Source organism: Meriones unguiculatus, chromosome 15 (genome assembly GCF_030254825.1).
Source record: "Meriones unguiculatus strain TT.TT164.6M chromosome 15, Bangor_MerUng_6.1, whole genome shotgun sequence".
NCBI lineage: Eukaryota > Metazoa > Chordata > Mammalia > Rodentia > Muridae > Meriones > Meriones unguiculatus.
Window position 1 is genome coordinate 61,671,602 of NC_083362.1, and position 12,464 is coordinate 61,684,065.

The following is a 12,464-nucleotide window of genomic DNA, read 5'->3' on the forward strand; positions in this document are numbered from 1 at the left end:
CTATATGTGCTCTATCCATATGTACACCTGCATGCCAGAAGAGGGCATCAGACTCCACTATAGATGGTTGTGAGCCACCATGTGGGTGTTGGGAGTGCCAACAGCCAGTGCTCTTGACCACTGAGCCATCTCTCCAGCCTCCACCTCCCTACACTTCTTATTCAACCAGGGTCTAATGGAGGCCTTTTGTGTTTTTTCCAGGCTTTTCTTTGTTTTGTTCCTTGACGCTTTTAGCCCAAGCTAACCTCAAATTCTGGTTCCTCCTGCGTTTTACTCCTCAATGCTGGGATCACAGGTGCGTGTCACCGGGATCCATGCCTGAGTGGATTCCCTACAGTAAGTATGCACTATTTAGAAACCAGAAAAGAAGGGTAAAGTAAGTGAATAATGGCTCCCTCCCAGGGTGGGCCTGGATCGGTATAGGCAGCCTGGGAAGGGTTCCCTCACCCCAAACTCTCACTACCCAGTCTCCCACCTTCATCCCCCTGCAGACAGGACACAGGGAAGTCTCCTTCTTTCCTGCCTGCCTGCCTGATAGAGGGCCAAGATACCCAAGGCGTTCTCCCATAAATGAAAAAGACCCTTTATTTTGGAAGGAGATAACAGCTGCCCTTGTGAGCTAACACCTGGACCATGGGGAAGGGAAGGCAGGAGCCTAGCTTGGAAGTCTGCCTAGGGCCATTTTCTACAACTTCCTCTGGATAGTGAGCCCGGGCAGCAGCGTCAGAAAGATCCGCCAGACCCACTTCCAGACTCCCCAAGGCCGGATCCAGGGCGAAGCGTCTGGGTTCCCCCTTTCGCCCCTCACCCTGAGGATTAAAGGAAATGTGGAAAGACCTGGTCCTTTTGTCCTTAATAGGTGAAGCATCTGAAGTTCCACCAAATCTTCCCTAGACTTAGCCTTAGCCGGGCCTACCCTGTCTCCGACCAGCAGAGGGCGCGCACCACTAGCGGGAAAAGAGTGGACCAACCGTCCAAACACAGCGTGAGAAACCCTTTAAAAGAGCAGAGGCAAACTAAGAGGGAGGGTGGGAGCCAAACCGCTGGGAGCAGCTGGAGGTTTGTGAAGGAGAGTGAAAGGAGATACTGCGAGAACTGGGCGAAGTAAGGACTGGGGGCAGGGACAGGTATTGAATTAGGGCAGAGTGTAGCGGCTGGATGGGATGGAACAAGGACAAGGTTGAGATGCGTCGAGGGTATGGCGGAAAGATGGGCGAGATGGAGGAAGGTGGAATGGGATGCTCTTTGGGTTGAAGGTGGGCATGGGATGGGGCGAGGGACGCATCACTCAGGGCCCCACCCACCGGATCCTCTTCGCTCGGGGCAGGGGGGGGCACCCACACCCAGGCCTGCCTGCCCTCACCCTTGGAGGCCTCTTGCTCTGCCTGCAGTCAGCCGGTACCTCCTTGGCCTCCTTGAAAGGGGTCCTGGTGCAGCAACGAACAGAGAGAGGAGGCAGTGGGGAGCTTGGGAGCTTTAATGGGGCTGAAAGGTATATATAGAGAGAGACGCTGGAACCAGAGTGTGGGGAGCCAGAGTGTTGGGGTGGGGAGAGGGGACGGCAGAGATGTTTATCAGGAGTGTGAGAAGTACTATCATTTGGAGCAGGTCATGGGAAAGGGGGGGGGGGGGAACGCGGAAAGAAACTAGAAAAATAAGGGTCATAAAGAGGGGCTCACGGGGTGTGGGTGAGAAGAAGAGAAAAAGACAGGGAGTTTCAGAATCTGGAGACCTGGAAGAGAGAGATTAAAGTGGGGAGCACAGTAGCCCTTCTGGGGGTGAAGATAATGGGGGACCCGGAAGCCTAGTGTTCAAGGAAGACCCCGGAGGCTTCCAATCCTTTCTTCCCCCGGGCTGGGGAGCGGCTGCTGCAAGGAGAGCGTCGGGGAGAGAGCGTCGAGGCTCCCCCCCCCTCCTCCCCGGGATGAGGATGGGACTGGCCACCCGGCAGGCAGGTCGGAGTTAGTGATAATGACCTCCCAAGTGCGAGGCCGCGGCCACCGCCCCAAAGGGGCCGGGAGGGGGCTGCAGGCCAGGGGTGGGGTAGAGCGCGGCGGCGGCGGTGGCGGCGGTGGCGTTGGGGCCGGGCCAGTAGGAGAAGCCAGCGGGCGCGACGCCCGCCGAAGCGGCCGCCATCAGGTTGAGTTTGGAGAGCCCCGGGAAGGGCAGCGGGGCCAGGCCGGCCTGCAGCTTGTAGAGGGCGCCGTCCTGGGCGGCGGCGGCGGCGGCGGCGGCGGCAGCGGCGGCGGCGTGGGCGTGCGCGGGCGGAGGCTGGCAGGCCTGCGCCAGGCCCTGGAAGTCGAAGCGGTAGGCGTAGCGCTTGCCGTGCACCTTGCTCATGATGTTCTTGTCGTAGTAGTAACGCAGCGCGCGGCTCAGCTTGTCGTAGTTCATGTTGGGCTTGCTCTTGCGCTCGCCCCACCGCCTCGCCACCTCGTCCGGGTCGGTGAGCTTGAACTCGCCGTGGCCGCCCTCCCACGCGATGCAGCCGACGTTCGCGCGGTCCGCCAGCAGCTCCAGCAGAAACTGCCACAACTGGATCTGCCCGCTGCCTGTAAGGGGAGGGGGTAGGTCAGCCACGGGCGGGGCAGGTTGGGACCAGGGCGGGGTGGGGGGAGGGGTCGGGCGGGATGAAGGTGAAGCCAGAAAACCACCCAAACCGATAGAGATCCACTTCGGGCGAGGATAAGGGCAGGTCTAGACTGACTGGACTAGCTGCAGGAGGCAGCTGCTCAGCCAGTGTAGACCGGCAGAGCACAATGGGACCGGTTTTCATTTGGGAGGGCCCTAGGGCACGTCGATGGGTGGTTGTTTGGGTGTCAGGAAGCATTGTCTTCTCCGTGGAGAAGGAGTCCCAGGCTCTCCTAGGTAAGGACCAGACGGCAGACCCTCCTGCCTTCCTGGGCCAGTCTCCCTTCTTTAGGGCAGAGACCGCAAAGCGGTAGGAGACATCCGGGTGCAGGAGGATGAACTGCCCAGCCAGGTGAGGTTCTGTCCAGAGAGCCAGCCGGAAAGGGCAGGAGTGCTCCTCAATGGTGATCCCCTCCACCCCCCACCTGTACAAGCACCAGACAGTCCCTACCACCCAAAGACCTGGCTTAGGAAAGCGCCATATCAGACGAGAACAGAGGCCCTGCGTACTGAGAAGAGATGCCATCTCTAGGAGGGTTCCCCCCCCCCCCCCCGTCTTCATCACCTCCAGCTGCACTGACTTCTGTGCTGCTGGAGAAGACCCCAGACCTCTGGGGAGGGGGGGGGAGGAGTGGTAGGCAATTCTTAGGAAAGAGGTAGGACAGCAAAAGGCTTGTGCTGGGTTCCTGGCTGGTTTCCCTACAAATCCCAGGGTCCTGGCAAGGAGATCTCATACCCAGGTGGTGCTGGGCTGGGTGACCCAAAACTCGCACTTTCCTGTTTTGAAGCCTTCAGGGGACAAAACCTTGACAAACTGCCCTGCCCTTCCTTTCTAGAATAAAACGTATTTGCCTCCTCTCTATTCAGTGCCACTCAATCAGAACCCTAAAACGTCTTTTTGCCAGTTTCTACCTCCGTTCCCCTAAACCAGATCAGTGAAGAGCTAGTTGGTTCCCAGAAGCCAGGATTTAGCTTTAGAGTTGACCTCGGGGAAGGTGCATTGGGACCAAATGGGAGCAACGAGAGATTTGGTTCCCCGTCCCCATCCCCTTTGGATGTTACATTCCCCTCCTTCTAGAAAAGAGAAGCACTTGCCAAACCCATCTTCTCTGGCTTCTTGTGCGATTAGGGTACTGGCTGGGCCAGACGCTATGGGAAAGAGTTGAAATGCCAGGGGGACAGGCCTGTTATCTGCCGCAGGAAACCTAGGTACCAAACACAACACCAGGGTTGTCTTGGCTGGCAGAGTCAGCAAGATAGGCAGGGGTACCAGGAAGCACCAGGTAAGGTTTAGGCGCTGGTGGCCGAGGGGCGCGTGGAGAAGGACCTTGCCAAGATGTGCCACGGCTTTGCTCCAAACAGCCAAGGCAAAAAAGAATGCCAATTACCGCGGCCGTGTCAGGAGAACCATACTTGACAGGAAAAAAGGTCTGGAGGCCGAGGTGCCCTTAACCTGGCCTGCCCCGCAAACCTAGCTGGGGACTCAGAAAATGTCAAAGACAGAAGCAATGTCTTCTCGAGGCCTCTGCACAATCCGCTCCCCCGCCCCCCCCCCCCGCACCCTTCTATTTTCCACAGTCCTCTGCCCTTCCTATTGGGGTTCATATCCTTGTCCCCACCTGCTGCTGTCGCCTTTACCAACCCAGCGGCTCACCTTTCTGTACCGCGGGGCTCAGCGGGCCCCAGCTCGGGCTCTTCCCTTCCTTAAAGAGGCCATCTCCGACAGGATCTGCGGCGCGGGAGAAGAGAGTCAAGCAGCCCTAGGCGGAAGCTGTGCCCGGGACTGCAGTGTTCTGGGGGGTCGGGGCCACCCAGCTCCTCCTTCCCAAGCTAGGCTGCGACGCGAGCGAGCGGAGCGAGCGACGCAGAGCCCCTCCATAGCGCCCAAGTCAGGAAACGCGTCCAGGAAAAAGGAAATCCGCTTTCCGAAGGGGCCGGCTGGAGCCTTATAAAACCCCAGAGGGGACTGCGCTAGCCTAGTCTGAGCGAGCGGAGCCCCTGGTAAAGAGGAAGGGGTGTGTGTGTGTGTGTGTGTGTGTGTGTGGGTGGGTGGGTGGGGGCGCTTGAAAGGCTCGGCCGGTGAGAACCTCGGAGGACCAAGGTGAGGACCCTTGAGGGCTCGGGGGCCGCCGCTAGGGCGGATCACAGCCTTGGGGTGGGGGGGCAGGGCTGGAGCCCGGAGTCCTCAAAGCCAACCCCCCCCCTCCCGCCACCGACGACCCCGACTCTGCGAGGCCTCCAGACCCACACACGGAAACCCTGGCGCTCGCTGTCTACCTGGCAGGTCCCCGGAACGCCCCCAATTTCCATCAGCAGTTCCCTGTCACACACCCACAAAGCGACTTTCTGGAAGCATCCCCCTTCCTTTGCTCCATCCAACTTGCCCCGCGCCCAGGCCTAGCCTTCCCGCCCAGGGTCTCGGTGCCTCCAGCCCCCAGGCTGGTCCCTGGTACCTGGTAGGTACATGTTGATCAGCAGGGGCTGGGAGGCGCCGCTCTGTCTCATCGCTGCCGGGGGACTGGGCGGTGGGAGGTGGGGGGGTGGGCTTCAAGGGGGAGGGGGGCGCGTCAGCTTGGCGCTTTGGGTGCCGACGATCCCCCGCCCGAGGCGACTGTAGGTGACGGGGGAAGACGAGTAGACGTCGCCCGGTCCGGCGAGGCCTGGCGGGAGCGGGCAGCCGGGGTGTGGCGAGGAGGGAGGGGGTCCCGGAGCGACGCTCCCAGCTACAGGGCCGCTGGCAGCCCTCCGGCCCCGCGCGGGCAGGGGCCGCAATTTCCGTTTTAATTAAAGTGCGGCCGCCTCGGCCCCCCGGACCCCGCCCCCGCCCCTCTTATCTTCCCATCGCAATAAAGTCTCCAGCGCTCAGCGCCTCCGCCGAGCGCGCCCGGCAGCCCCCTGCGCGCCCCGCAGCCCGGGAGACACGCGGGGGATGGGCTCCGGGTTCGGCGCTCAGACACGGGCTAGGAGGGCCATCTCTTTTCCACCTCCCTGACTCTGCAAACTGAGACTGGGAGGGGATGCTGGCCCCGCTTCGGAGTTCTGAAGGCCCCAGCCTCAGCCCCCCGCCCCAGCCCTCTCTCTAACCCTCTCCCTCCCCTCCCTCTCTCAAGGCTTACTCTCCTCCCCTTTCCTCCCCCCCCCCCTTACCCCGGTCCCCGTCTCCAGGCTGCGTTATCTGCATCTTCACTTTTAAATTTCCGCTTCCCTCCCTCTCGCCTGTCGCTGCGCTCCGGGCCGCGCAGCCATGGCTCCCTTTATCTTTGCCCACCCCGCGCCTTCTCCCTCCTTTCTCCTACTCTCGGCTGGTCCCTAGAGACCCGGTCCCCCTCCTGGTCTCCCCTAAGCTTTCACTGGTTTCCTGTCTTGTCTGGCCCCGGGCCTTAGGCAGGACGCTGGGTCATCTCCCGTGGCAACTTCTGGGTTGCTCTCTTCTTTATTCTCCTCACCTTCTTTCTAGGTCTCCTTACTGCTTTGTGCCTGCGGGGGTTTTTCTCCTCCTGTCTTCTCTCTCTCCCCCCCCCCCCGCCTTTAAATTTTTTTTTTAATTTTAAAAAATATATTCAATTCCCAGTTGGACCTCCTGTCTCGCCAGAGACCAAATATAAGTTGCTCCCTCCTCCCCACCCCTTGGAGATTCCTATTTATTTTCCTAATTGTCAACTACAACTAGTTCTCTTCCCTCCTTCCCCACTCTTACGAACACCCCCATGCTGGTTCTGACGGAATCACACTGCGGGGTTACAGGGATCATAAAAGGATTGTGTCTTGTACAAGTGCCTTTTCTAATTCATGATGTGGCTTCCAAGCAGACCAGGGTCTCTGGGTACTTGTGAGGCTTCCCAGCCCTGACACTGAAGTTGGGGCTCTGGGTCAGGGATACCTTTTCTGCAACCATGTGACACTTCCTTTTGACGAGAGGTAGCTGCTGTCAGACCTGCTATTCTCCGGTCCTCCTCTCTCTTGCTTAAATACAGGGGCGCGGGGAGCTGGTCATGGGCGGGCCGCCTGCAGGGTCCTTGTTCCTAGGGTGCCTGTATGAGGAAGTGCTGCAAATATCCTACAGGGTTTCCGCGGCACCCCCACTTGCTGTACATCAGGGGAGAGTTCATCTTTGCCAGTCAAAGGCGCTAAGGGGCAGGTGAGGAGAGGCAGTCCACGGAATCCTAATGAGCCGGGGATGGAGACTTCAGGAAGCAGACGCGGAATCTGCTGGGAGCGAGGGCGGAAAGGTTGGGTCGTGTAGGGGGAACAAGCTTAGGACACCACAGGAAGAAGCCGGTGCTGCCAAGATCTCGGTGCTCTTTCTGTGCTCTCTTACTGCTCCATCCTATCACTGCTGACGGAAGGCAACAGCAAGAAGGTAAGGGCAGGAAGATCTGGGCGTATAGAAGGCATAATACTCTCAGCAGGAGCTGAGGCAGAAGGGGGAAAAGTTCAGAGGCGGAACGTACAAACTAGCTGTATCAACAGCTCAGGCTTTGTGCTCAGCCTGACAGGAACGCGGGTGCTAAAGGAGAAAAAAAAAAGTGCAGAGAAGTCTCCCAACCCCACTTCCATCTCTTTCTGATGAGAGAGTCAATGAGAGAGTCTTTGGTAGTTTCCCCTCCATTGTCTCCCTGCCAAGTTGCAGACACCATGCTTCCTCACTCCACAAACCAACAGCCTGTCCAGAATGGGAGACCCAGAGGTTAAAACTCTCAGCCTCTACTTACAAGCTACCAGGAGATGACAGATGTGGGAGGCAGAATGTGACCCTCCCCCCATCGAGGAAAACCTAAAGAGATCCACGCTGGTAAAAGCTGGATCAAACAAACCCAAGGCCACTATTCCCTTTCTTCTCCTTTTTTTTTTTTCTTTTCTTTTTTTGAGACAGGGTTTCTCTGTGTAGCCCTGGCTGTTCTGGACCTCACTTTGTGGACCAGGTTGGCCTTGAACTCACAGAGATCTGCCCAAGTGCTGGGATTAAAGGTGTGTGTCACCAAACCGGGGCCCTCGAGATAACTTCTTGATGCTTCCCAAAGGACCGCTCACCCAAGAGAAGATACTGGAGTCCTCTCCATTGTTCATCGCCTGTTTATGGCAACAGGTAGTGAGGAAGTGGCCACCGACCTGGATTCTGGATTCCACTCTGGGTTCTGGAGTCTCGCCTATTTCCTACTTCTGTGACTTGAGGGAGTTAAATCACCTTTGTACTGTACTTAGTCTTATTGTCTCAAAACTGAAGGTTTTAACATCTGCGTATTGTGAGCTTCTTATAAGATAGCACATGGTAAGTGCTTACGGACCAAGTAATATGCATTTAGCTTTTGATAATGCTTCGATCTTGCAAGAGATGACCAGCCAGGAACCCTACATATGTTTCAGGCTCTATTGAAGCCTGAAGCTTTTTAGTTGCAGCTCAAGTTAGCCTTCACTGAACCTGGATTTGGCATTGGGACCTTGTCTTCAAGCCCTGGCTTGGGTCAGTAACCTCTTTAAGCCCACCCCCCCTTTTTATAAATGAGATCGATGAAGATATGGAGGATATTTGGAGGATCAAATGCAACAGAAGCCATGGACTCTAGAGCCCACTCAGAATTTAAGTAGAACTCATACCCACTGAGAGCTCCTTGGTTCTGAGACCCCTGGCAGGACAGATGGGAGGGTCCTGCATCCACTGCCCCAATGCTTTTCTACAACATCACACACATTCTCGGGGGGGGGGGCGGGGAGTGTTCTTATTAAATCCTCAGACACACCCCCGGGGCATGGATCAATAGCTTTGGTTTACAGGTAGATGTCAAAGGAGATTCTAGTGATTGCTGTTAGAGACTGGGATAAGAGGGATGAAGCCCCCCTGTAGAAGTGGACAGTGGGACCTCCCGATAATTCTCCTCGGAATGAAAGAAAGGGGAATACTGAAAAACACTGGCAGGTTTCCCTAGCTGGCTGGAAGCCAGGGTAAAGATGCAAACTAAAGATGGCCACGGGTGGGGGTGGGGATCAGAGCTTTTGTATATAGTCTGTCCTGCCTGGTGGCTCATGGTCCAGGGAGTGTGCGGTGGCTGAAATTCAGCTGTGGACCCTACTTCAGGATAGGGTTGTTGATCCATCTTGAGAATGGCAGAGGCTGCATCTGGGCTTTCAATACTTTGACCTACCTTGGTGGCCCTTTACCCAGGGTGAGATCGGGGGAACTGGCTGAGTTTTATTGATGCCACAACTCTTGCTAGCTGTTCCCCTCTAGCTCCCCCAGAGCATGTCCATGCTCATCTAAGTCAGGCAGAGGTTCTGGGCCTCTTTATAGGAGGCCCTGGTCGGAGGGAACAATCCTCAGAAGGATAAGAATGGGGACTACTTACCTCAAGTGAACAAAGGTCTAGATCCCGTCATGCACACCACGCACACACACACGCGTGCACGCACACGCACGCATGCTGAAAGACACCAAGGAAGAGAGGCAAGAGGGGCAGGTAGATTCTAGGGCTTTTATTGAGAACCTTAGTGGTGATGACTGGGAATGTGGAGCCTAGTGCTGGACTCTTCGAATGGACTGCAGCATTCCAGTATGAGCCTGCGTGCCAAAGTCACTGTAGGTACGAAACTCCCCACTGTGCCGGTCCCGTTCCAAGACATACTGGTAACCTCGGTAGCCTGGGTACTGGTAGGCCACCCACCTAGGGTAGAAAAGAAAATGGGAAGAGTAGACTCTGTCTCACTCCCACCTATGTGGTCCCATCAGTAGTCCCCCTTTCCAGCTACCAATAGCCAGCTCCAAAAACATTGGTCCAGCTTTGCCTTCTGCACTGGGCCCTCCGTGATCTGTCTTAGCCCGATTCCTATATCCACCCTTCATTTCCTCCTTACAGAAGTTTTCAACCTCCCCACCCCTTTATACTCCCCCTGGCTACTGGTCTAAAGCATCCTCCATCATCCCCTCATTTCTCTTTTGTTCCCAGGGATCACCCACCCCTCCCTTGTTCCAGCCCCAGGACTCACGCTCCAGAGCTGACTTTGAGGGAACCCACGTCTTTGCTGGTCCAGCCCATGGAAGGCAGTGATGGGTAGTCATCACTGAGTTCAAACTTGCATCCCTGGAAGTTTTCCCCCTCAAACAGTGTCACTCGGCTGTCACTGTGGTTCTGAGGCACAGAAATGGGGGGGGGGGGGTACAGATAGGTCAGGCCTTCCAAAATGGTGTTCACGGATACAGCCTTAACCCTTTCTGCTCATCATGTCATGCAGCCTTGCAGGCTTTTCAGGAGTTCACTCCATCAGCTCCTAGTGAGTGTGGCCAGCTGGGATGATCAGAGTCTCCTCCTGGGTCCTGCCAAGACACTGAGGTGTGTGTGAGGAGTAGAAAGTTCCCAGACATTCTTTGAGGTCAGTGCTAAAGGGACTCTTGTGATGGAAAGCTTTATGTTGTAGTAGTCTGCTTTATTTGTGGTGATGCAGATCAAACCCAGGACCTTGAGTACACCAGGCTGGCCTTCAATATGTGATCCTTCTGCCTGAGCCTCCAAAGTAGATGGAATTGGCATGTACCACTATCCCTCCCCAACCCCATGCTTATATTTAGAAGAAAAACACGGGTTCTGATTTAAAACAAAAAATGTCTGGCTCATTAACCAGGATATTTTTCTACGGCTCCCACTGATGACCCAGCCCCATCAGCTTCCCTATCAGCTCCTCTCACATATCAGGACCCAGCTAAGGGGTACTGGATGGAACCGTCAGAACAGGTGGCAGGGCTGGTTGCATCTGATTTCCCTTGCACAAGGGTCTTTCTCCTGAGGGGTTATGGTCCCTCACAGCCTCTTGGAACCAAGAAAGAGGACTGGACCTCTGACCTTCCTCATCAGCCTCAGTACTCAGCAATACTTAAATGAGCATGAATGGAGAGCGAGGACCTCATCTCTGGGACAGTTGACTCATTTTACACACACACACACACACACACACACACACACACACACACACACACACGCTGTCCAATATACAGAGACATGCTGACACTGACCGTGTTCTTAGCCTTGATCCCTAGACTGAATTCTAGCGTCATCGGCATGTTAACACTTTGACCCTATTAAAGTCACGTTACTCCTCTGAGCCCATTTCTAAGACTCGGTATGGCGCTAGCCGCAGCTGCTTCAGGCTCCCGGAAGCTGCGTGACATCTTAGACCTTAGGCTCCTTGCTCCTGTGGTGGACTGAAGCAGAAGGACCCCAGAGCGCTCAGAACTGGTGGGTCTTTGGTGCTGTCCGTGGTGCTGATCAAGCCTGTGCCCCACAGTCCCAGCTTTCAGCGGTTTTTTTTTTTTTTTTTTCGGACCCGGACTAATGCCGCGTCTGAAAAAAGTCTTAGGCCACCCACCTAAGACTTTATTCATTCATTCTGCTCTGGGCGGGACGGTAGGCTTTCCAGGGCACCATGCTTTGGCTGGGGCCTGAAGCTAGGCGGCGGGAGACGGGGTGGGGGTGGGGGTGGGGGGGAATGGGCAGCGCTCACCGCACACAGCACTGGCCGGAAAGACAGCAACTGGTTGCTGTGGTGGCCGCTGCTGCCGCTCCAGGCACTCCAGCAAGGGTAGTCCCCTTTCTCCAGAATGAACTGCTGTCCCTGGAAGTCGGGATACTCGAAGGCCACCCATCTGAAAAAGAGGAGAAACTGGGAGGCGTCTGTTCCCTCTCCCTCCTCCTCCTCATCATCATCACCTTGTTTGCTGTGGTTAAAAAGACCCAGGGACCCAAACTCTTTTTCTAAATCTAGACCGTTCCCTGGACACACCCAGCTCCTCTGGAAACTTGAACCCCCCCCCCCAAACCTGGTGCTTTCCGGGGTTGGAAGGGCCTAGGCTTCCCATTCAGGCTCCACAGGTTAGAAGGAATGTTTCGGGTTGCAAAGGTCACTGGTCCAAGGACTGTCTTCTGGGGTTTATGTGCCTGCCTATGGAGGCGGCCAGCCATCCACCCTGCTATAGCGGCAACGGAGCCTCAGCTCTCTCCGGGACCCCAAGATGGCTTCTAGGATGCTAAGATGGGGCTAGAAGAAAGGCTCTGTCTCCACAAAGCCACCTGACAAAGGAAACACTGGGGCCTCCAGGGCGGGGCCCCACAGCTCGCTTCTTGCCTTTGTCTTGGAGAAGGTTGGGAGTTTTGGAGAGGAGAAAGGTTTCTCTCCCTAACGAGTCTGTGGGCACGGTGGAGCGCAGGCTAAAGTCCTGGGCTCTGACTGTGGCTAGGGTGTGAGGGCAGCCGGTCACCCCCTAAATGAGCCCGGCAGCCGCAGCAGGCTCACTCACGCGCCGTTCTCCACCTTGACGGAGCGCACCCTGCGCAGGGCTCCACGCTCGCAGACGTTGGCACAGTCGCTCAGCAGCCGGCAGCGACGACCCTGGAAGTCCTCTTCGTCCCAGAGCGTGAGGGAAGCCGGCGCCGGGCCCGGGGCAGGGGCGCTGCTCATCGTCGCTGCGGAGGGGAAGGGCGGGGTGGCCGGCTAAGCTCCCCGGAGCCCTCTAACTCAGTCTCAGTCTGCCCATCCCGGGGTAGGGTGTGAGGATCCCCCCTGGCTCTCGACACCGGCTGCCTAGGGTCGGGTAGGGGTGAGGGTGGGGTTCCCTTGTTTCTCCCTCCCTCTCCCCAGCACCCGGTACTCACCTGAGAGGTGAGCACCGCACCGCACAGGAAAAAATGAAGAGGCTGCGCGCGAGCCTGGTGCTCGCCGCTTTATACCCACGTCGGGCTGCCTCTCCCCGTGGGACCCCGGTAGGGTGGGCGAGCTGAGTCAGCTGGCAGGCTTTGGCCAGCTCTGGTCTGCATAGGCAGCGGAGCCACCGATCTGGTCCCAGCCCTCCT

At 56.9% G+C, this 12,464-nt stretch overlaps 2 protein-coding genes across 2 annotated transcripts; both read right to left on the reverse strand.

The window, feature by feature from the left end:
• Positions 1 to 1,036: 1,036 nt before the first annotated feature.
• Fev (FEV transcription factor, ETS family member) lies at positions 1,037 to 5,446 on the reverse strand. The gene is made up of 3 exons (XM_021626457.2): positions 5,085 to 5,446; positions 4,286 to 4,360; positions 1,037 to 2,552 (listed from the first exon to the last, which is right to left on the reverse strand). The coding sequence occupies exons 1-3, from the start codon at positions 5,134 to 5,136 to the stop codon at positions 1,963 to 1,965; spliced, it is 717 nt and encodes a 238-aa protein (XP_021482132.1). The 5' UTR covers positions 5,137 to 5,446; the 3' UTR covers positions 1,037 to 1,962.
• Positions 5,447 to 9,099: 3,653 nt separating this feature from the next.
• Positions 9,100 to 12,072, reverse strand: Cryba2 (crystallin beta A2). The gene is made up of 4 exons (XM_021664210.2): positions 11,912 to 12,072; positions 11,119 to 11,260; positions 9,610 to 9,752; positions 9,100 to 9,287 (listed from the first exon to the last, which is right to left on the reverse strand). The coding sequence occupies exons 1-4, from the start codon at positions 12,070 to 12,072 to the stop codon at positions 9,140 to 9,142; spliced, it is 594 nt and encodes a 197-aa protein (XP_021519885.1). The 3' UTR covers positions 9,100 to 9,139.
• Positions 12,073 to 12,464: the final 392 nt, after the last annotated feature.